The 25,135-nt window shown below is 37.1% G+C and overlaps 1 protein-coding gene across 1 annotated transcript in view; it reads right to left on the minus strand.

Moving 5' to 3' along the window:
* LOC147911653 (membrane-bound transcription factor site-2 protease-like) overlaps positions 1-24,552 on the minus strand; it is a 55,771-nt gene extending 31,219 nt beyond the window's left edge. The window contains exons 1-6 of the mRNA XM_087427836.1: positions 24,478-24,552; positions 21,007-21,155; positions 19,569-19,802; positions 10,743-10,822; positions 7,058-7,197; positions 5,951-6,131 (exon numbers count right to left, since the gene is read on the minus strand). Of these exons, the coding sequence (XP_087283962.1) occupies positions 5,951-6,131; positions 7,058-7,197; positions 10,743-10,822; positions 19,569-19,802; positions 21,007-21,155; positions 24,478-24,552 (859 nt within the window). The remainder of the gene's footprint in view (positions 1-5,950; positions 6,132-7,057; positions 7,198-10,742; positions 10,823-19,568; positions 19,803-21,006; positions 21,156-24,477) is intronic.
* Between the last annotated feature and the right edge of the window lie 583 nt (positions 24,553-25,135).

The raw sequence follows: 25,135 nt of genomic DNA on the forward strand, positions 1-25,135 counted from the left end.
ACATTCTCCATGTTGAATAGCCACAAAGAGAAACCTTTCTAAAGAAAAGTGTGACATAAAGAGGTATCGGGAAAAGGAGAGACCAAAAGGTTTCTGGAGCCCCTGACCTGTGAAATAGGATAAAAATGCTGGAGCATTCTTTTCTGTATATACCAGAATGCCCTTGTTCCTCCTCTAGGGAGGGACATAGATTATAAAATTAGGGACCTCCATAAGCTGGATCAAGATAAAACAGGGGCCCAAGTCCTCAAAAGTTGGGGAGTTGAACCTATGGCCCTATTGCAGGATACATTAGCACTTGAGAAGGAAGAGATCCCCATAAATGTTTTAAGCTGAGCTAACTCAGGATTATGGGCACAAGGACAGGTGGGGAGAGCACCTGTGCCATGCCAGTAAAGGTGAAATTCAAGCAGATAGGTTGCTGGTCCTGGGTAAAACAATACCCCTTGAAGCCGGGAGCCATAAAGAGGACTCTTTCCTGTAATCGTTAGGCTTTTAGAACAGGAGAATATAGATTTGTAGAAGGCTGGGAACAGAGGAATAGAGATTTGTTCAAGACCTTAGTCCCGTCAATGCTATGCAGTACTGGATTTATAACGGAAATATCTTCATTTCGTTTCTGGCAGAGAGCTCCTAAAACTCTTGTAATTTCCCATATAAGAACCACGGGGTGGGGTGGCCCAGTGGCATAGCAGTTAAGTGTGTGAGCTCCACTTCGGTGGCCTGGGGTTCATGGGTTTGGATCCCAGGCATGCACTGATGCACCACTTGTCAAGCCATGCTGTGGCAGCATCCCATATAAAGGAAAGGAAGATGGGCACAGATGTTAGCCCAGGGCCAGTCTTCCTCAGCAAAAAGAGGGTTGGCATCAGATGTTGGCTCAGGCCTAATCTTCCTCACACACACACACACACACACACACACACACACACACACACACACAAGCCATAGGGGCATCCTTTGTTATCATAAATACTTTAGTCCAATCTTTTGAAAGCCCCTAAGGCTGGGGGTTGGGTCTCAGTGAAACCAATGGTGTGATCTGGGGGTTGGAATTTTAAGTCCCATCCCCCTCCCCACACCTCCAGGGTGGGGAAAGGGGCTCAATCAAAAGATTGAGTTCAATTGCCAAAACCAATGATCTAATCAACTATGCCTGTATAATGAAGTTCCCATTAAAGGCCAAAAGGGTGGGGTTTAGACGGCTTCTGGGTTGGTGAACACATGGAGATTCAGGGAGAGTGATGTGCTGAGAGAGAGTCTGGGAGCTCCTCATCCCTTCCCTGCATACTTTGCTCTACACAGCTCTTCCATCTTGCCATTAACTAAAATGTTTTCCTGAGTTCTGTGAGCTACTCTGTCAAATTAAACCCAAGGAGGCGACTGTGGGAACCTCTCATCTGTGGCTGGTTGGTCAGAAGCACAGGTGACAATGTGGACTTGCAAGTGGCATCTAAAATGGGAGGCAAAGAGTAATCCTGTGGGACTGAACCCTTAATCTGTGGGATCTAATGCTGTCTCCAGGTAGACAGTGTCAGAATTGAGTTACATATGTTAAACTTAGCTAGTAAGGGATATAAAGTGTATAAAGAGAGGGCACCAGTATCTAAAGAGACTGTAAAGTATTTGGGGTTCATGAAAGACAGGGAATAGCTATGGGAGCTAAACCAAATGTTGGGACCCCTAAAGAGTGGTAGGCTATTCCTCAAAGCAGCTAGACACTGGCAAAAGGATGGCCCCCATGCCACCTGCCTCTTAAGCAAGAAAGCAGAAAATGGGCCAACCTATGACAGTGTGGACCCCCCATCAAGTCTCTAGCCTACTAGAGACTAGAGGACATCTATGGCTATCCCATAATAGAATACTACAATATCAAGCAACGCTGCTAGATTCCCCTCAGATTTCCGTAAAGCCCTATAATACTTTAAACCCAGCTACCCATCTCCCTGATTCCAGTGGGCCTATTACCCATGCTTGCCCAGAGGTGATTGATCAGGTTTATCTAGCCACAGAGATCTCCAGAGTGAACCATTGCCTAATGCAGAGGAAGTATGGTTTGCAGACGGGAACAACTTCATGAATAATGGACAAAGAATAGCAGGTTATGCAGTAGTGTCTCTGCTGGCAACCACCGAGGCCAAGGGGCTGACACCAGGCACCTTCGCCCAAAAGGCAGAAATAATTGCATTAACCAGAACTTTGGAACTGGGAAAAGAAAAAATAATAACAATATACACAGACTCTAAATATGCTTTCTCTGTAATTCATGCTCATGGAGCCATTTGGAAAGAAAGAGGACTCCTTAATAACAACAGTAAAGAAATTAAACATGGCCCAGAGATCCTTAAACTGCTGGAAGCAGTACAGGGCCCCAAGGAAGAAGCTGTCATCCATTGTAAAGGCCATCAAAGTGGGGAATCAGAGGCCATAAAAGGAAATAGCAGATGCAGCTGCTAAAAGAGCCACTATATCAGGAGATCTTCTCTAATTGCCAGTAATTCCCACTCTACCCTTCTGTGAGTCTACACCAGCGTATTCTCCTGATGAAGTAAGGGAAGGCACAACACAGGGTTATCAGTGGGCCCCAATAGGTAAGGGCTGGATGATAAACCCATGAGAGATAATTTAGGTCCTGAAACAAACAGCTAGAGGGCTCCTTAAGAGTGTTCATGATTCTACCCATTATGGAAAAGAGATCTTACACCTATGGCTGACCAAGGACATAAGCACCCCAGGTATAAAAGAACTTATTGAGAAAATAACTGGACAATGCATATATTGCCATAAGAATAATGTACAAACCAAACTTCCTCTACTTCCCCTGGTCAAAGCAACTCAAATTTAGGGAAGTTTGCCAGGGAAAGACTGGCAAGTTGATTTTACTGTTATGTCCACAGGCCCCGGAGGGTACAAATACCCCTTGGTGTTTGTGGACACACTGACTGGATGGATTGAAGCCTTTCCTTGTAGGTGACAAAAGGGCAAATGAAGTAACAAAAGTGTTGTTAAAAGGGGCCGGCCTGGTGGCGCAAGCGGTTAAGTGCGCGCGCTCCGCTGCGGCGGCCCGGGGTTCGCTGGTTCGGATCCCGGGCGTGCACTGACGCACTGCTTGGCAAGCCATGCTGTGGCAGCGTCCTATATAAAGTGGAGGAAGATGGGCACAGATGTTAGTCCAGGGCCGTCTTCCTCAGCAAAAAAAAAAGAGGAGGATTGGCAGATGTTAGCACAGGGCTGATCTCCTCACAAAAAAAAGAAAAAAAAAGTGTTGTTAAAAGAAATAATTTCCCATTTTGGGTTGCCTAGATCAATTCAGAAGGCAATGGGCCAGGCTTTATATCAAAAATAACCTCCGAAGTAGACAGAGGTTTAAAATTTAAATGGAGGCTACATGCCAGATGGAGAGCACAACTGTATGAAAAAACTAAGTAGGCAAACCAAACTTGAAAGAAAACCTTGGTTAAACTGTGCCAAGAGACACAGGGAAATTGGGTAAAATTACTGCCAATAGCCCTCACTCAGATAAGGCCAGCTCCAAAAGGCAAACTGAAGCCTAGCCCCATTAAAATAACCTATGGGTGGCTATTCCCTAAAAACTCAAGTTCACTCAAAAACCCAGACCCAGAGGTTTCCACGGCAACCAAACACACAATCAATCTGAAGCAGGTGGTAGATGCACTCAGTAAGTATGGAAACCTGTCTTCTCTTGCCTACAGAGGTCAAACTCCACCCATATGAATCAGGAGATTGGGTCTATCTTACAACTTGGAAAAGCAGTTCGTCCCAAGATCAGCTAAATCCTATTTGGGTATGGCCTCGCTTGGTGTTACTTGGTGTTACTAACCACACACTATTTCCTAAAATTCCCAAAAATTCCCTTGGGACCACCTCACACAGGTAAATAAGGTGCCCATGCCTGAACATCAAGAGAGATCATCCCCGACAACTGATGACTCCGAGTTTTCCTGCAAACCACTCTCTGATTTGAAACTCTTGTTCAGGTGACACCATGCAGATAAGTAATGACTGGCTATTCACCCCAGGCTCTGCCCTGGATCCTAAACAACCCCAGCACGGTATGCTTCCAAGGAGGTTGCATGTTCCTGGGCAGCAACACTAGGCCCATCAGAGAAATGGGCAACCCAGTATCTAGACTATAAAGAGCTGGTGGAATCTACAGGGCGAGCAAGTGTGCCCAGAACCTAAACATATATTAAGCACACGGAGGCTATAAAAATACAGATGGTTGTTACAAACAACTCGGGGCTATGCCTCCAGTGGCCCACAAACCTATTTGAAATTAGCTGGAAATTCTATTCCTCTACTGGACCCTGTGACAACGCCCATGCTCATCAGGAAGCAGTTACAGAAGATACACCTTCGACCTGTGCCCCTCAAGAATTAGGAGCAACATAAAACTGGGGGGGGGGGTGCCCCAAGAAACTCAAATGAGGGTTTGGAAGCATTCAACTCTTTTTCTGTTGTTCTTTCTCTTTCGTGTGTTAAGGAGATGTAACCACCAGCCATCCTGAAACTGACCAAGCCTTACCACAAGAGCTATGCCCATGACCTCTGCCTTACTTTTAATGCTAAAATCTCTCCAAGAGGACCTTAGGACTCATTACTGTAACCTGCAGTGTATGTGCAAGAATGTTTTCCAACTGTGCCTGCACAAGCAAATATCCCCCTCTCTCTTTTCTGAAATAAAAGATCCTGCTTTCCTTTGTTCGAGGACACCATGACTTTGGAAATGATTCCTCATGGTCTCCTATTTGCTGCAAATACACTTTACTTTGTGAGACAACCTCCACTGGTGTAGAGTCTTAGTTAACTCACCAGTAGGTGAACCCACTTGGGTCGGTAACAAAAGGACTTAAAGTGTGAAATAATGAATTATCTTTCATAAAGAAGATTACAAGTTACAAAATGACCTGTCTTCTGAAATGTTTTGAAAGATGTTAACTAGCACTCAAAAAAGGGAAACATTCACTAACATTACAACTTCAAAGAATCAAGTTTAGCTAGTAAATAATCTTACAATCACTAAAAATGACAAGCAGACTTGCCTCCTGCTAATGATGTGCCAGGAAGTACCGAGGACTACCTATAAAATTTGTAGTCAATAAAAAACAATATTCTGACTCTAATCAAGTCTCTAGACTTAATGAACACTTTACAGGAAATCTGCATGACAGAAAAATGGGTTAATGATGACATGAAGAAGGATGCAACCAGAAAAATTGACATTATGAAAAATTCTACAAAAAAATTACTCAATTTCTTCAACAAATAAATGGCATTTCAAAAAAATAGGAGTGGAAATTGTTGCAAATTAAAAGAGACTTTTAAAAGATATAACAACCAAATGAAATAAGCCAACTCTAAAAAGACAATTAGGGAAAACTAAATACAGTGTGGGAATCAGGAATTATTGTTAATCTTTTTAGGTTTGAGAAGGAGACAGTGGTTACGTTTTTAAGAAGTCATTATCTATTAAGGATATATACTGACATTAATGGATAAAAAGCCTACTTTAAAATACTATGAAAAAATTGGGATGATTAGATTAAAAGATTGGCAAATCTGATCATTGTTAATTAACACATTAGGGCATGTATTTACTGGAATTTAGCTATTGCTCATGGTAAGCTTGAATGCTTAGCTCTTTCGAAAGCAGAAAGAATTAGACTCTGCTGTCCTGAAAGTGAAATAAGACATTCTAGAATTAGTTAAATTCAATAACATCGTAAAGTTCAGGAAATATATATGGTAGCATCAACTTACTAAGAATAATGTCTAGTAGTTTGGACCTATTATTACTTTACTGATGAATAAAGTACTATTTCAAAAAAGTTAGAACAAAAGAAATTCACAGACATTTTCTAAGGATTGGTAAATGGCAAGTATGTTCTGGTGCTTGAAGCGTTTTATTATATTGAGGAAATATACACACCTCTAACTGGAAAGCTTAACTGCTGTAAAGTTGAGGCACTTATACAGTAACCTATTTGGGGCTCATATGTGATAGTATCTAGACATTCATTCCAATTTTGCACATTTGTAACAGGACAATCCTGTAGGTGAGTGACAAGGTCTCCCACAAACAGACCTCTGGATCCAACAGAAGGTGAGTCCTTGGGAAGAAGGCAAAACCAAATCAGATAATGTACAACTATAAGCTGTAATTAATCTGAGCAAATAATAAAGACATTGAGCTAAGTAGGATATTTTGAATAATGCAGAAAGTATTCAGCTAAAATGGCTTTGAATCCAAGCTAAAACGGCTTGAATCCAAGACACAGAATCTTAGAAAATTCTACGATTTTAAATTTTTTGGCAACTGAAATAAAATTCATTTGCTGATTCATAATATTAAAATGATAATAAAGTCTGTCCCAGGCTGCTAATTTATTTATTTTTTGTAAAATTAGTCATCATTTGCCTATGCAGGCTTTACTTTCCTATTTCCTAAGTGGGTAAAAGTATAAGACAATTCTTTTTATAAATATAGTCCTAAATATGCAGATAGAACTGTTAGCAATATGAATCAGTAAGCCAGTTGCTGCTCACAGGTAATTTTCCTTTCCCTACATCTGAATGAAACTCTTGATCTTATCAGTTTACCATCTAAGGATGTGAAATACAGAGTTAAAGAAATTACCATCACACTACTATTAAATGTTCTGGCTGGCAAGCCTAGGTTTCTTCTTTTTTATTTCTTGGGAGTACATATATTTGCTCAAAAACAGGACTCCCAACATCAAGCTAAATGATGTATTTTATCTACAGACTACAGGTAGAGACTCTTGATAATATCTTTGTAACTCAGAACAAAAACAATTTCAGGGTATTTTGAAAAAACCAATGTGTTTCAAATCATTATATGTCAGATCTGAAATTCTTTAAAAGACGCTGTTATAGAAACAGCAATTACTTTAGAAATTATAGAAATAGCAATTTCTTAACAAAGAATGAATCATTCTGTATATTAGGAAAACTTGAATAAATGCTTCTTACAGAATATGCTAAGTATTAACTCACCAATTTGGTGAAAAACTACGTCACTTAATTTATTATTTATCTCAGCGACTTCAGTGATAAGCACCCCGACTCCAGTGTAGTAAAATGGCAAGAGAATTACAAGGAGCAGAACGAGAGCTAAAATACTTAACAGTGCAAGGATGAAATTATGCCAGATACCTGAAAAAAGAGAAAAAAAGAATAAGCACAACCAAGGGCAGGGATGATGCAGGTGTTTGGACTTCATAACGCCTGAACATTCTGATAAATTAGTAAAGTGATGAGAAGTCATTGTGTTAGAGGCCTCTTTCATTTGAGATGTTGAAATTGAAACATGAACATGTGAATATCACATTTGGAAGACCATATGCTAATACAATTTAACACTAATAGAATTCATATCAATCTACTATACCACTAATTTCAGAAAATTTATATATCATTTACTTACATCTGTGTGATCTTCAAAAGAAACCTCAGGGGTATAAGCAAAAGTTAATAGAAAATTTAAAATTTTCATTGAGTTTTGCTGAGCAAATCCAAATGGCACTTGGAAAAAGAGATTGTTTTCATCTTAAATGTTAAATTATCATCAAGATTAGAACTTGTAAAACAAAAAATGTAGGTATCTTACATGATGTCACAAGTATAAAACAATCATGTTTCTTAATTACAAAAACTAAAAAACTCATAAAAGAGGAAAAAATTCACGTAGAAAAGACAGAAAAAGGAAAAAATAAAAAACAAGAATGAAATAAAATAAGAACAAGAGGCCATGACCTCTAATGCCACTGGCTCACAAGAAATCACAGTGAATATTTAGGAATACAGTCTACTTATTATTTCTTTATTCAGCTGTAACTTTTTAAAGGAAAGTTAGGTAATAGAGTTTTGTGACCTTAACATATTACAAACAATATTTTATATCAATATTTTTGTTATATATGAATGCAATAATCCAGAGAACAATCCCTCAGAGTTGGACAATTAAACTCGTTCCAAGTTCTGATGCATATTTATCATTGAATATTTGCCTGATTTCCTTATGATAAACTCCACTATGTGGAAATGAGACAATTATGGAAGGTATACATTGAAGTTTTTCATATATGTCAACAAAATGCCCTCCAGAAAAGTTGTTAACAATTTTCAATCTCACCAGTTGGATGTGGAGTTGTAGTTCCTCCCCAACCCTGCTGACACTGTGTATTATTAAAACTGAAACAGTAACAACACAAACAACATGTCTACCTATTTGATAGGTTAATAAAGTCATTTCATAAATTCTCAGTGAGGATGGTCATTTTACAATGTGTATACTCACTGTGTGTAGCTCTGAAGAATTGTAGTAAAAGATACCCAACACAAAACTTATTATTTTAACTCTTTAAGTGTATGGTTCTGTGGCATTAATTACATTCATAATGTGCAACTATCACCACTACCATCTTCAGAACTTTCTCATCTTCTCCAATTTAAATTCTATACCCATTAACAGCTCCTCTCCACTCTACCCTCCTCCATCCTGGCAACCTCCATTCTACTTTCTGTCTCTATGAATTTGACTACGCTAGTACCTCTTATAAGTGGAATCATACAATCTTTATGCTTTTGTGACTAGCTTATTTCATGTTGCATGTCTTCAAGGTTTATCCTTTTTGTAGCATATGTCAGAATTTTCTTTCTTTTTAAGGAGGAATAATATTCTGTTGTATGTTTATATCACATTTTATTTATCCACTCATCTATCAACAGACACGGGTCAATTATACCTTTTGGTTGTTGTGAATAATGCTTCTGTAAACATGGGTATACAAATACTTCTTTGAGTCCCTGCTTTCAATTCTTTTGTGTATGTACCCAGAAGCAAAACTGCTGTATCATATGGTAATTGTTTAATGTTTCGAGGACCCACCATATTATTTTCCACACTGGCTATACCATTTATATTCTCATTAGCAAAGCACAAGGGTTCTAATTTCTCTACATTCATGCCGACACTTGTTATTTGTTTGTTTGTTTTTTTTTACACGTAATAACTATCCTAATGGGTGTGCAGTAGTATTGTTTTTGGAACTTCCTGTGGCTCTAAATTTTTAAAGAGATTAATATTTACTAATTTTTGAAAGCTTTCTATTCAGTGTTTATTAATCCTTTGTTTATATTGTATATTTTGCAGACAATTCACATTTCAAATTTATTACATTTTTAGGCATGTGCAAATTTTTTTAAATGAATGTACTTCTTGGTGAGAATCCATTTCTCATTATTCTTTTGAAACATTTGAGATAGATTTTCCATTATGGTCCTGCAATGCAGTACTTTTCTTTTTTTAGAATTTTTTTTTGAGGAAGATTGGCCCTGAGCTAACATCTATTCCCAATCTTCCTCTTTTTCTTTTTTCTCCCCAAAGCCCCAGTACATAGTTGTATATCCTAGTTGCAGGTCATTCTAGTTCTATGTGGGATGCTGCCTCAGCACGGCTTGATGAGTGGTTGAGTAGGTCTGTGCCCAGGATCTGAACCAGTGAACTCTGGGCCGCTGAAGCAGAAAGTGTGACCTTAGCGTGAAAGCTATGTCACTGAGCCCGTCCAGCACATGCAAATTTTTAAAAGAATTTTATGTGGTCAAGTCTATTGATCATTTCCACTAAATAATCTACCTTTAGAGTTGTGTTCAGAAGACATTTCTCACACCTGAGATTATATACATATTCATTTTCGGGGGTTTAGTTTTCATTTAATTGTGTTTTAGCTTTTAATTAAGCAAGGTGTATCTTTCAACTTACCTACTTCAGTTATTTTACTCTTTTATTCTTTCTGATGAATGTGATAATCATCGTTAAGTACCAAATATGCCATGACACTATAATGAGTGCAATAAGTAGGAGTTTATCCACATTTTTACATTTCCAATACAGGATCATATTATGTCTCCATTTATTCAAATCTTTTACATATTTCATCAAAAACTTGCAGTTTTCTCTCTTTAGCTCCTATATATTTCTTGTAAATGTTAATTTTCCAGTTTTTTTCCTTCACTTGCATTACTTTCTAAATGGGACATTTCCCCCATTACATGAACTTGTTTCATATACACAATCACTTATTTTTCTAAAGTTATACTATGATCCACCACCAAACTAATTTGTCCATTTAGGATTTTTTTTTTTTTTTTGCTGAGGAAGATTAGCCCTGAGCTAACGTCTGTGCCCATCTTCCTCTCTTTTGTACGCAGGTCACTGTCAAAGCAGTGACCTGACAAATGGTGGAGATCCACACCTGGGATCCAGACCCACAAACCTGGGCTGCTGAAGCAGAGCATGTCAAACTTAACCACTACCCCACGGGATTGGCCCTTCCATTTAGGATTTTTTAATCTTTAAATTCTTGGTTTTACCATCATCTGCTAGAAATGATCATTCAAATCTTCTGAAATTCTTATCTAAGTTTCTCCTCTTTTTGGCCTGACAGCAGTGGCTAGACTTCCAGAACAATGTTAAATAGTTGTGATGGCAGGTTTTCTTTTGATTTTTTCCTTATAATTTAAATCATAGAATACTCAAGCAACAGAAAGGGTTTAGATTAAGTTGGCCAATTTAAGTAGTGAGACTGGGGCATGAGTAGAAAAATCTGCCTACAGGTTATTCAGGGTTTAAGACTATATCAGGGGTCAAGGTAAACAAAGTCTGCAGTTATGATGAAGGGAGAAAGGTAGACACTGACTTGAATCTGGCAAGCAGTCAATTATTATTGCGGGGGGATGAAGGTTTACTTGAACAAAGCCCCACATGTATTCAGTAAGTCTAGAATGGAAACAAAAAGGGAAAAGAAAACTACCTCAATTTGCTTCTTTAAATACACAGAAGTGATTCTGAGATGATCAGATGACTTGATACATAAAATAGTAACTCATATAATTATTTCTTAAATTACTCACAGAGGTTACATCTCATAGAATATAAACCATCACTATAATAGTGTAATATAAACAAATATGATGATTTTTGCTTTTGTTCTTTATGCTTTTCATGTCATATCCAAAAAATCACAGACATCAAGGAACCTATTCCCCACGTAAAACCTCTATTATACATTTTATGGTTTCAAGTGTTATGTTTAAGTTCTTAATCCATTTGGAGTTACTTTTTATGAGTGGTGTAAGATAAGGGTCCAATTTCATGTTTTGGCATGTGTTTATCCAGTTTTCCCAACACTATTTGCTGAAGAGGCTATCCTTTCTCTATTGGATGTTCCTGGCTCCCTTATCAAACAGTATGTTGATTGTACATGTCAGGGTTTAATTCTAGACTCTCTGTCCTTTCCACGTGTCCATTTTTATGCCAGTACCATACTGTTCTGATTATCATAGCTTTGTAATATACCTTGAAATCAGGAAATGTGATGCTTCCAGCTTTGTTCTTTCTCAAGATTGCTTTGGCTTTCAGGGTCTTTTGTATTTCCATACAAACTTTAGAATTGTTTTTCTATGTCTGTGAAAAATATCATTGTAGTTTTGATAGAGATTGCACTGATTTATAGATGGCTTTGGGTAGTAGGAATCTTTTAACAATATTGACTCTTCCAATCCATGAATACAGGATATCTTTACATTTATTTGTCTTCTATAATTTCTTTTATCAAAGTCTAGTAGTTTTTAGTATACAGATCTATCACTTCCTTGGGTAAATGTATTCCTAAGTATCTTATTGCTTTTGATGCTATTGTGAATGGGACTGTTTTATTTCTCACCCACTGTTGGTGCGTAGAAATGACATTGATATTTTACCTTGATTTTGCATGCTTAAATTTACTGAATTCGTTTATTACTTCTAATAGTTTTTTGGTGGAGTTGTTAGGATAGTTGATATAATATATACATGATATCAGCAAAGTCGATTTTACTCCTTCCTATCCATTTGGATACGTTTTATGTTTTTCTCTTGCCTAACTGCTCTGGCTAAGACTTCCAGTACTATATTGAAAAGGTGTGGTTAGAGTGGGCACCCTTATCTTTTTCCTGATCTTAGAGGAAAAGCTTTTAACCTTTCACCACTGAGTATGATGTTATTAGCTTTGAGTCTGTCATATATGTCCTTTATTATGTTATGTTCCTTCTAAATCTAATTTGAGAGTTTTTATCATGAAAAGATGTTGAATTTTGTCAAGCGCTTTTCCCACATCCATTCAGATGATCATATGATTTTTATCCTTCATTTTGTTAATATGATCTATCACATTGATTTATTTGATTATGTTTAACTATCTTTGCATCCCATGGATGAATCACACTTGACCATGGTGTATGATCCTTTTAATGTGCTGTTGAAATCAGTTTACTAGTACTTTGGTTAGAATTTTTGCATCTACCTGCATCAGTGACACTGGTTTGTAGTTTTCTTTTCTTGTAGAATCCTTATGTGGTTTTAGTATAGGGTAATGCTGGCCTCATAAAATGAACTTGAAAGTGTTCTCTTCAAGTTTTTGAAAGAGTTTGAGAAGGACTGGCAATAATTCTTCTTTAAACATTTGGTAGGATTCACTTGTGAAGCTATGTGGTCCTTCGCTATTCTTTTTTGGGAGGTTTTTTATTACTGCTTCAATCTCCTTATTTGTTATTGGTCTGTTCAGATTTTCTATTTCTTCATGATTCAGACTTAATAGATTTTATGTTTGTAGGAACTTATCCATTTCTTCAAGGTTATCCAATTGACTGACGTATAATTGTACATACTATTCTTTTTGGAGGTTCACAGCAGTCTTTGTAATTCTGTGGTATCAGTTGCAATGTCTCATCTTTCATTTATAGTTTTATTTATTGTGTCCTCTCTCTTTTTTCTTCATAAATCTAACTAAACGCTTGTCAATTTTGTTTGTTCTTTTCAAAAAACCAACTCTTAGTTTTGTGTCCATTTTGTTTATCTTTTCAAAAGCCCAGCTGTTAGTTTCACTGATTTTTTTCTATTTTTCTTAGTCTATTTCATTTATTTCTGCCCTGATTTTTATTTCCTTCCTTCTAAAGATTTTGGGCTTTGTTCTTCTTTTTCCAGTTCCTGAGGAGCATTGTTAAGTTTCTTTATTTTGTGATATTTCTTGTTTGTTGAGGTAGGCGTGTATTGCTATAAACTTCCCTCTTAGAACCGCTTTTGCCATATCCCATAAATTTCAGCATGTCATACTTTCATTTTGATTTGTCTCCAGGTGTTTTTTGATTTCTCCTTTGATTTCTTCATTGACCCAGTTATTGTTCAGTAACATTTTGTTTAACTCCACATATTTGTGGCTTTTCTGATTTTCTTCCTGTAGTTGATTTCTCGTTTAATACCATTGTGGTCAGAAAAGTAGCTGGTATTATTTCAATCTTCTTAGATATATTGAGACTTGTCTTGTGGCCTAATATGTAATCTATCCTGGAGAATGTTCCATATGTATTCGAAAAGAATGTGTATTCTGTCGTTTTTAGATGGAATGTCCTGTATATATCTACTAAGTCCATCTAGTCTAATGCGTCATTTAAGGCCAATGTTTCCTTATTGATCTGTTTGGATGATCCATCCATTGGTGTAAGTGTAGTATTCAAGTCCCCTACTATTATCATGTTGCTGTCTATTTCTCCTTTTATGTCTGTTAATAACTGCTTTATATATTTAGGTGCTCCTGCCTTGGGTGCGTAGATATTTACAAGTGTTATATCCTCTTGTTGGACTGTTCCCTTGATCATTATGTAGTGTCCTTCTTTGTCTCTTGTTACAGTTTTTGTTTTTAAAGTCTATTTTGAGTGAGATAAGTATTACTAATCTAGCCTCTTTTCATTGCCATTTGCATGCAATATCTTTTTCCATCCCTTCACTTTCAGTTTGTGAGTGTCTTTAGGTCTGAAGTGTGTCTCTTGTATGCCCTATATATATGGATCTTGATACTTTAACCAATCGGCCATAATTTGTGTTTTGATTGGAGCATTTTAGTCCATTGACACTTAAACTAGCTATTGATAAGTATGTACTTATTGCCACGTTGTAGCTTTTTTTCTGGAAGTTCTAGTAGTTCTTCTCTGTTCCTTTCTTCTTCTCTTGCTCTTTTCCCTTGTGGTTTGATGGCTTTCTTTAGTATTATGTTGTCTTCCTTTCTCTTAATTTTTATGTATTTATTATAGGCTTCTGGTTTGTGATTACCATGAGGTTCAAATGTAATAACCTAAATATATAACAATCTATATTAAGTTGATGGTCTTTTTACTTAGTTCTCTTGCTAAAAGCTCTCTTTTACTCCCCTCCTCCCACATTTTATGTTTTTGATATCATATCTAACCTCTTTTTTTGTGCATGTGTATCTCTTACCCTCTTATCATGGAAATAGATAATTTTAGTACTTTTGTCTTTTGATCTTCGTGTTATCTTCTTAGGAGGTTGATCTGTTATGTTTACTGTATTTTTGGTTTTACCAGTGATATTATTGCTTTTTATTCAATAATTCCTTATTCTTATTTGTGGTCTTCTCTTTCCCTCTTAAATACGTTCCTTTAGACTTCTGTGAGGATGATTTCTTGGTGATAAATTCCTTTAATCTTTGCTTATCTGGGAAACTATCTCTTCTTCCATTCTGAATGATAACATTGCCAGGTAGAGTATTCTTGGCTGTAGGTCTTTTCTTGTCAGCACTTTAAATATATCATGCCACTCTCTTCTAGCCTGTAAGATTTCTGAGAAGTTTCTGAGAAGGTTTCTGACTTCTGAGAAGTCAGCTGATAGCCTATGGGGTTTCCTTTGTATGTAACATTGATTTTCTCTTGCAGCTCTTTGTCTTTAACTGTTGACATTTTAATTATGATGTGTCTTGGTGTGGGTCTCTTTGGGTTTATCTTGTTTGGTGCTCTCTGTGCTTCCTGTAGCTGGATATCTGTTTCCTTCCTTAGGTTAGGGAAGATTTTAGCTATTATTTCTTCAAATAGACCTCTGTTCCTTTGTATCTCTCTTCTGGGACACCTAGAATATGGATGTTAGTGTGCTTGATGTTGTCCCAGAGGTCCCTTAGACTGTCCCCATTGTTTTTAATTCTTTTTTATTTTACCCGTTCAGCTTGGGTTATTTCCTTTAGTCTTTCGTCTGGCTTGCGGATCAGTACTTCTGTATCTTCTACCCAGTTATGGAGTCCATCTAGTGAGTTTTTCATTTCTGGTATTGTATTCTTCATTTCTGATTGGTTCTTTTCTATATCTTCCAGTTCTTTGTTGAAACTGTCACTGAATTCATCCATTCTTCTCCCAAGATCAGTGAGCATCCTTATTACTCTTAGTTTGTACTTGTCAGGTAAATTGTTTATATCTCTTTCATTTAGTTCTTTTTCTGGGGTTTTCTCCTGTTCTGTTAGTTGGAATGTATTCCTTTGTCTCCACATTTTGCCTCTTCCTCTCTGCTTATATCTAGGTATCAGATAGGCTGGCTACAGCTCCTGATCTTGGAGAGCTGGCCTTATGTAAGATATGCCTTATGAGGCCCAGCAGTGTGCTTGCCTTTCATCACCAGATCCAAATATTCCAGAACTGCCCCTGCGTGGGCTACATGTGTGCTCTTGTGGCAGAGTTGCTGTTGCTGCAGATGCCTGGGGAGGCTAGGCTGTCCCCCTGGCTGGCTGGTTGTAATGCTCAGCTGCATGTGGCTGCTATGCACACTTTAGTTGGGTGTGGGAAACCCCAGCACAGTTAAATGCAAGTTCTAATAGCACATTCCTGTTGCAGTTTTTCTGTTAAAACCTCTTTACTCACACCCTACTAAACAGCTTTTTTCAAGAACACTCTTAAACTTACACATAAATATCCATATTGGAAAACAGAGAGCAGCTGATTTCTTAATGGTTCCAAAGCACAGCTCTCTTAAGCTTTTTTTTTTTTGTGCAAGCTGTATGAATAAATTGAGCAGCAAACAAAAGAAATGATTTCTTCTCTAAACTAACACAATATTTTTGCCATCCTAATCCTAGCTGAGAGGCAAACCAAAGACATATTACCTTTAAGCCTGCTTCTTTCACTCACATCCTCTTTCTTGATGAACAATAACCAGTTGTATAAACTGAGGGTCATAATAAACTTCTCCTTCTTCCTCCAGCTCACATTCAGTTAATCACCACGGTCTGAGAACTCCACTCCAAAAGATCACTTGAATCCATCCCCTTCATTCTTCTTGACACTAATTTAGGTGTTTATCACTTATAATATGAATTACTCCAACCACTCTTTAAATGGTTTTTGGTCTAACTTTACTTTTGTCCATTTTGCACACATCTATTACACCCAGGTAAAATCAAAATTTCATGGAATGGTACTTCAGAATCTGTTCCCTATGTATATCACCTATCTTAATTCCTGCACTGACTCATTCTCTTGCCATCACTCTTAGCCTTCTTACCACCATACATGTCCTAGATATAGGTCAAAATTCCTAAAGAATTATTGGTCCTTTTTTCTTTTGTTGGTGAGGAAGATTGGCCCTGAGCTAACAGCTGGGCCAATCTTGCCCTAGTTTGTATGTGGGATACTGCGACAGCATTGCTTGATGAGCGGTGCATAGGTCCAAGCCCAGGATCAGAACCTGTGAAACCCTGGGACACCGAAGGGAGCATGTGAATTTAACCACTGTGCCACTGTGCCGGCCCCTAATGGTCCATTTTAAGAGGTGTAAAGCATAAAGTATGTGGGCTCTGAGGTCAGTGGTGGGTGACTGATCAGTGTACCACTTACCAGCTCAGACTACAGGCAAGTTATCTCTGTGCCTTGATTTTCTCATCTGTAAATTAGGGTTAACAATAATAGTTTTCTTAGGATTGTTGTAAGAATAAAATAAAATGGGCACAAAATCTTCACACAGGAAACACTGCCTATTGTTCTTGTTAGCGCTGTCAAGTAGATTCTGACTCCTAGCACCTGTGTGTCCAGCAGAGTAGAACCCTGCCCAGTTTTTTTCAGTATCCTCTCAGCTTCTGAAGCTAAGTCAGACAATGCTCTACTGCTGTAATCACAGTGTTTTCATGGCCAGCTTTTTTGGAAGTGGGTGGCCAGGTCCTTCTTCCCAGTCTGTCTTAGTCTAGAAGCTCCACTGAAATCTGTCGACCATGGGTGACCCTGGTGGTATTTGCAATCCTAGTAGCAGAGCTTTCAACATCATAGCAACATGCAGATGGCACACTATGACAACTGACAGATGGGTGGTGTGGTTCCCTGACCAGAAAATGAACCTGGGCTGCAGTGATGACAGTGCCAGATCTTAACCAATAGATCACCATGGCTGGATACTGCCTATTTACTAGGTTTTTAAAATTACTATTGTTATTCTTTCTACCTTTCCACATTATACAGCTCCTCCTCCACCTTCTTTTTCCAGGATATATGGACTCTTCAAATCCTTCTCTTGAAGCTTTTGTTTACAGTAGTCCCTACTTATTCACGGATTCAGTTACCCAGGGTCGACTGTGGTCCAAAAACATTAAATGAAAAATTCTGGAAATAAACAATTCATAAGTTTTAAATTGCACACCACTCAGAGTAGCATGATGAAATCTCCTACCATCCTGTTCTGTCCTGCTGGTGATGTGAATCATTCCTTTGTCCAGCATGATCATGCTGTATATGCTACCCATCCATTAGCCACCTGATAGCTGTCTTGGTTATCACATTGATTGTCACTGTGTTGCAGTCCTTGTGTTCAAGTCACCCTTCTCTTACTTAATAATGGCCAAAGAGCAAGAGTAAGATATTGGCAATTCAGATATGCCAAAGAGAAGCCATAAAGTGCCTCATTTAAGTGAAAAGGTGAAAGCTTCTGACAAGGAAAGAAAGAAAACGTTTGTTGGGGCTGATAGGACCTATGGTAAGAACAAATTTTCTATCCATGAAATTGTGAAGAAAGAAAAAGAAATTTGTGCTAGTTTTGCTGTTGCACCTCAAATATGTATGTATGTGAAAAAACATAGTATATATAGTGTTTGATAGTATCTTTGGTTTTAGGCATCCACTGGGGATCTTGGAACATATCCTCCATGGATAAGGTGGGACTACTGAACTCTCTTCCCAGTGCCAGGCACACCTAGCCTTCTTTCTGTTTTCACAGCACTTGTATGATACCAATTGTGGCACAATTATACCAGCTTTTTCTGTACAGTAAAAGCTCCATGAAGGCCGATATTAGATTTTTTTCCTCACTTAAGCAGAATCCAGCAAATGGTCAGTGTTTACTGAAGAAATAAATCATCCCTTCTGAGGCCTTTCACAGTGAATTTCTTAGCCTCTAAGAGCTATGACCATAGAAAAAATTCTTTATTGTTCTCTTCAACTGACTTTTACACAGCCTCATGATGATCTCTAGCTGATAAGTTTTAAAAAATCTGTTACTAACCCTTCATAGTACATTATATTAATAACCAGCAATTAAAAACATAACATTAATGGCTCATGGAAGTGGGAAGGATAAGCGTAAAAACTGAAAGTAAAAGCCAATGTTAGAGCACTTTTAAAACTCTGGTGATGTGAAATGATAAGGTATAGGTATGCACATAGGTACACTTTAAACGCTTTAAAGTAAGAAATATTACAAAGAACTTACAACCTAAAGAGTATGACTTATCACATTATTATTCACATCACAAAATCACGATGTCCATTCAAGTTCTGTGTCTTTAAGCAAAAGGGTATCATTGATTAGATTCTGTGGTAGCTGTCTCTCAAAGATGGCCCACAATGATTCCAGCCTGCTTTGTGTAATTCCTGACCTTTAAATGAACTTAATGACTTGTTTCTATCAAAGAGAATAGGGCAAAAGTGATGAAATGTTTTTGTGATTAAGATATAAAAAACTGTGACTTCAAACTTGCCTGCATTTTCTTTATTGCCTTGTGGCTTACATGTTCTAATGAAGCAAGCTGTCCTATGGAGAGGCCCATGTAATAGGGAGCTAAAGGTGGCTTCCAGCCAACAACCGGCAAGGGAATAAGGGTCTCAGTGTATCAATTCTCCAGGAACTAATCATTAAATGGGCTTGTAAACAGATCCTACCCTAGTTGAGACTTCACAAAAGAATGCAGAACCTGGGCCAAAATCTTGAGACCTTGAAGTAGAGGACCCAACTAAGTTGTGGCTGGACTTCTGACTGCTGACTCACAGATGCTCTGTTGTTTCAAGCCTCAAAGTTTAGGACTCACTTATTATGAAGCAATAAATAACTACTAAAGATTCTGAAAACCATAAAGAGAAAGGGCAAGCATTTTGCCTAAGACTAAAACGCCATTTACACATTTCAGTGATTTTAAATAAGTAGGCTTATTTTTCTACAGTTTCAACTTCTTAACACCTCAAGAATATGAATTAAACTGGCTATTTACTAATCGTTAGCAGTCTGAATAGTGGTCCATTTGTTCTACTAGTACTTAACACTGCAAGAATTTTTACTAATTCTTACCAATGTTTATTTTAACGCATATAATTTGCCATACCTTAAGACAATTTATTTTTATATTTTTATAACGGGTAAGAATTATACCACATAGTGTAATATTTTATAACTATACTTAAACTTATTTGTCTTAAAAAAGAGGCCACTTACCACAACTTGTAGCACTTGCTCATTGTGAATTGAAGAGGAGGAGGAAGAAGACAAAGAAGAAGAGGAAGAAGAGGAGGACGAGGAAGAAGATGAGAGAGAGTCAGCCATCATTTGTGCCAAAGTCTGCATCAGTGTTCTTCCAAGGAGGAAAAAGGAACCAAACATGGCAATTATTCCAAACACCATTCCAAAGTTGAACCTGTCAAAAGGAAAATCACATAAATGTACAATTTCTCATTACTCAAAACACAAAGAAATATATCAGTTACATTTTACAGCTTCAAGAAACCGGCTAAAAATATCTGTAATTCTGCTTCTTTCACTCATCTGAACTTCAGATACTTCACTGAAGCATTTGCACTAATCTATTTAAGCAATTTTAGAAATTTACAATTTTATGATAACCGAAAAGGCTGAATACTGTTCCTAATTAACAAAAATTGTTTCAGTTTACTTTCATGTATTTTGTTCATTTACATGTCAATGTTTTCATTTTGTTCTCAAATATTTATGAAGGCTTTGTCAACACGACATCATTTTTACCTATTCTATTTATTTTAACTTTGTTTTGTAACAAATGAGTTTATTAATGTGGTGTAATATAATGATATTTTCCTTCTTTTGTTGTTTGAATAATTAAAAGTTACCTGTCTATATTTGGGATTGACCTATTATAATTTCTATCAACTTTTGGATAAGTTATGTTTCTCAATGAACTTATCAACTTCATCTAACTTTTCAAATTAATAGGCAGTTCAGAATAGTCATTATTTTTAACGTCTGTAGATTCTGTACGGATGTCACCTTTTTCAATGCTGATTTTTGGTTACTTGTCTTCTCTCTCTTTCTCTTTTTTTTCATCAGTCATACTAGAGGGTTTATTAAGTTACTCAGTCTTTCAAAGAACCAACTTTGGCTTTGCTGATTTTCTGTAGTATATGTCTGGTTGGTATTTCATTTATTTCTGCTATAATCTTTATTATCTCCTTATTTCTACTTCCTTTGCTAGGGCCTTTTCTGTTAACTTTTCTGATGATTTGTTTGTTTGCATTTATTTTTACTCCATTTGGAGCTAACTTTTTAACAAGAAGGAATTTAAAGTACCCCGATGTCCCTAAGTACTAGAAATTCTCTATATATGACAATAACCCGTTCAGTCTCTAGTGTGTTTCAGAGATCATTATAAACCTCCAAACACAGGCACCATAAACTTCTTGATTTCTAATATATGAAAGGAAGCAAAATGATGCAATTGTTTGGGTTAATAGAAAAATCAGAACATAGGTAAATTGTCAACATTTTAAAACTTGGTAAAGTAAAAAATGATCGAAATACCTAATTTAACAAGCTATTTACCATCATCACAATGAAAAATTTAAATCAAAAAGAAATGTGAAGAGTACCACAGGTAAAGCATCCTTGCTGTCCGTCGTCCCCAACTGTAAAAGGTGCGATTGAAAACAGCTGTTTGCCATCTTATGTGGAAAGGGGAGATGTTTAATCCATTGTTTTCCAGCCAGTCTTCATAAGAATGCTTAAAATAGACAGATGACTAAGAAAGAAAGAAAAGTTCCACATAACTCAATTTTGAAGAATAATTTGTACTGTTTAAGAAAAGCAAACAGAAGTCTTTTCTACAGATAAGCACGATACTGGCTGCCCAAATTTACAAGTTTGAAGCTTTCTGTTCAGTCGTGAGGCATCTAGACAGAAGATATTAAACTAAGCATCTCAGACTACCTGATCTATATTTACTCCAGAACGCTTGTTTACTCTGGAGAAGAAAGGAGTCTGGTATTGTGGTTTAAAAAGATCCCCAAACAAGGCATCACAAAGGATATGTTATTGACTTATGAAACAGGCTACTCGGAATCAGTGCTCTCTATTTTCTTCCTGAACAACTACCCCCATGAAATTAGCCTGACTTTGACTACACAAATTATTTAAAGTCTCTTAAATTCTCTGAGATTTGGTGGGATAGCTACTTATAGGCAGACTGAAAAGAATGCTACCCTCAAAAAAACAAGCAAAATCTGATAGAACCATTAAGGAGAGAAGATAAACCCCACAATTAGAGTTGGAGATTTTGAAACCCCCCTCTTTTTAATTAATAGAACAATCAGACTGAATATCAGCAATGAGAAACCAGATTTCAACTATGCTATCGATGAATTTGACCTGATTAACCTTTATAGAACACACCACTAACAGCAGAATAAATCACCCTTTGAAATGCATGTAGAATATTTACCAAATAGCAATCTATGTCAGTTACCATATTAATTAAAAAAGGGAAACTACATGGTCATTTCAACAGATGCAGAAAAAGCATCTGCCAATTCAGCATACACTCTGAATAAAGGCTCTAAGGAAATAAGAAATAAGAGGGGAACTTTCTTTTATCCATAGAGCTGAAGAATGAAAAACCCACAGGTAAATTAGTTATGGTGAAAGACTGAATGTTTCCCCTGAAAAGAAGGAACAAGTCAAGGATACACACTCTGACCACTATAATTCTAGCCATTGCAATTAGGCAAGAAAAAATAGTAAAAACCATCCAGATTGGAAAGGAAAAAGTAAAATTCCCTTTGCAGATGATACATGATTGTTGAGAAAATCTCATGCAACATGCAAAAAGCTACTAGAACTAATAAGTAAGTTTAGCAAGGTTGCAGTTTATAAGATCAATATATAAAACCTTGTTGTATTTCTAAACGCTAGGGATGGGTAATAGAAAATTCAAATTTTAAAAATTCTGCATAACAGCATCAAAATTATGAAATATTTAGGGATGAATCTGACAACAGATGAAAAAAGTGTGAACTGACAACTACAAAATATTGTTGAGAGAAATTAAAGAAGACTTAATTGTAGGGAGAAATATATCCAGTTCATAGGTCAGGAAAGTTGATATTGCTAAGATGTCAACTCTTCCCAAATTGATGTAATCGAGTGAACGTAATCCAAATAAAAATCCCGCAAGAATTTTTCTGTCCAAGTTAGTATGCTGATAGCAAAATACACACAGAAATGCAAAGAACTACAAATAGTCAAAACAACTTAGAAAAATAAGAAAGTTGGAGGAACTACCTTGTTTCAAGAAAAATTAGAAAGGCTACAATATTCAAACAGCATAGTATGGAACAGAATACAAAGTGTAGAAATAAATACAAACAGAAATATTTATACACAATAACGAATGACTAATTTTTGACAAATACCCAAAGATGATGCAGTAGAGCAAGGATAGCTTTTAACAATTTTAACAGATTAACAATTGGATATTTATACGCAAAAACATTGAACTTCATGACTCAAAATGAGTTAATGATGTAAATGTAAAACCTAAACCTATGAAACTTCTAGAAGAAAACAGAAGGGAAAAATTTGAGATTTTGGATTAGGCAAAAGTATAATCCACAAACTAAATGGATAAACTGGAATTCAAAATCAAAAGCTTCTGCTTTGCATAAGTAAGTGTTAATGAAAATAAGACAAGCCACAGATTGGGAAAAAAATCTCTGCAGCATAGATATCTGCTAAAGAATCTGCATCTAGAATACACAGAGAATCCTTAAACCTTCTTAGATAATAAATTCTTGAATAAATATATTCTTAGAATAAGAAAATACCTAAATTTTTAAAAAGAGCAAAAGATCTGAAGAGACATTTTACCAGAAAAGATATATGAATGGCAAATAAGCATATCAATTGATGCTCAGTATTACTAGTCATTAGGAAAACGTAAAGTAAAACCACAATGATATACCACTATACACTTGTTAGAATAGCTAAAATTGAAGATTTAACATACTAAGTATTGGTGAGAATATGAATGTTAGAATGTTAGGATTCTAAAATGGCCCAAGCACTTTGGAAAACCGTTTGGCAGTTTCTTAGAAAGTTAAACATACACTACCACGTCCAGTCATTCCACTCCTAGGTATTTACCCAAAACAAAAGGAAATATGTGTCCATACAAAGATGTTTACAAATGCTAATAGCTTTATTTATAACAGCCAAAAACTGGAAACAATGCAAATGCTCAACAGATAAAGGGATAAGTAAATTGGCACATCTATGCAATACAATACTACTCAACAATAAAATGGAATGAGGTATTGCATGTAAATTATACTGAGTGAAAAGAATTTAGCCCCCTTGCCAAATCATATCATATATGATTTGATTTACATAAAACCTTGGAAAATGGGCACTGGGGTAACAGGAAATGGAGTAAAGCTTGTGAGAAGAGATTACTAAGAAGTAGGAGGAAATACAGGGGGATGACAGAAATGTTTACTATATTGATGTGGTGACGGTTTTATGGATGTATAGTTATGAAAAAACTTCTCAAACTATAAACGTTAAATACGTGTACACTTTAAAAAATTGTACATTCAAATACTGTATGTCAACTATCTCAACAAAGCTGTTTAAAGAAAAGGTGGTCTACTTTGTACTTTATGTGGTTAGCAGTACTTAATAGTTTATTAGACATGCAGTATCTTAGACCAGGTCCCAGGCCCTGCTAAATCATAATCTGCGTTTTAACTGGAACCCCAGATCATCTTAAGCATTTTAAAGTTTCAGACCACTGCTCTAAATTACGCCTTGATTTTATTCATTCCAATACCAGCGTGTCTAGAGGGTTGTGAACTTCATTAAGACAGAAAACAATGCTTTTCCTAAGTAACCGTTTTATTTTTCCTTCTCCCTTCTGACCCCGCCACAATCGCCTCCAGGACAGGATTCGAAGGCTGCAATGCCTGCACCTACGGTACTGCGACACATCTCTACCACCACGCGAGGCAGGCAAAAGAAAGCTTTGAGCTATGGCCCTGTGCTGCGCATTCTTGGGACTCAGGCCTCACCTTCAGCACCAAATCAGTTAAGCAGATAACAGTCCAGCCGCCCACCACCATAACTACCAGCGACACAGGAATCATGGTGTCGGCGGACAGAAGGCCTTCTCCTTTCCAGCCACAACCAGGAGACCGTGGGGCTCCTGCAACTCCTGCATCCGCGCGGGAACCAAGCTGCTACTGGTCCCTTTCTCGCGGTGGCGCCGTTTCCCTACGGACTTTCCCGGTGGGGACACATAGACAAGCAGGCGCTGAAAACGGCGGCGGGAGCTTCTTACGGTGCACACTGGGTGCTGCTGTCGCCTTAAGCACTGCTCCCAAATCTCCAGCGATTAACGTTGCAGCCATTTCTCAAGAGTTAGGCCTTTCTGGCTATCTGCTTTCCATGACCACAGGTTCTGCTACGATGTGTGCTGTTCTGTTCTTTTTAATCTAGGGAACGCCTTGGGTCGTCAGAAGTAATAACGCTCTCTGACTTCCCGACCTTGGTGGGATATTTGTTGTTTATTTAGTTTGTTCCTTCTTTTATATATAAAAATCATATATAAAAATAGAATTGTGACCAACAATCTGCAGCAACCAGCTGGAGAAGCCAGCCTATTATCTACAAATTAGTCCATGATCTCTAGCAACCAGCCCAGGAAGGCAAACAATAACACTTGTATTA

The sequence above is a fragment of the Ceratotherium simum genome, chromosome Y (genome assembly GCF_057802395.1).
Source record: "Ceratotherium simum simum isolate JZ-2026a chromosome Y, ASM5780239v1, whole genome shotgun sequence".
Taxonomy (NCBI): Eukaryota; Metazoa; Chordata; class Mammalia; order Perissodactyla; family Rhinocerotidae; genus Ceratotherium; species Ceratotherium simum.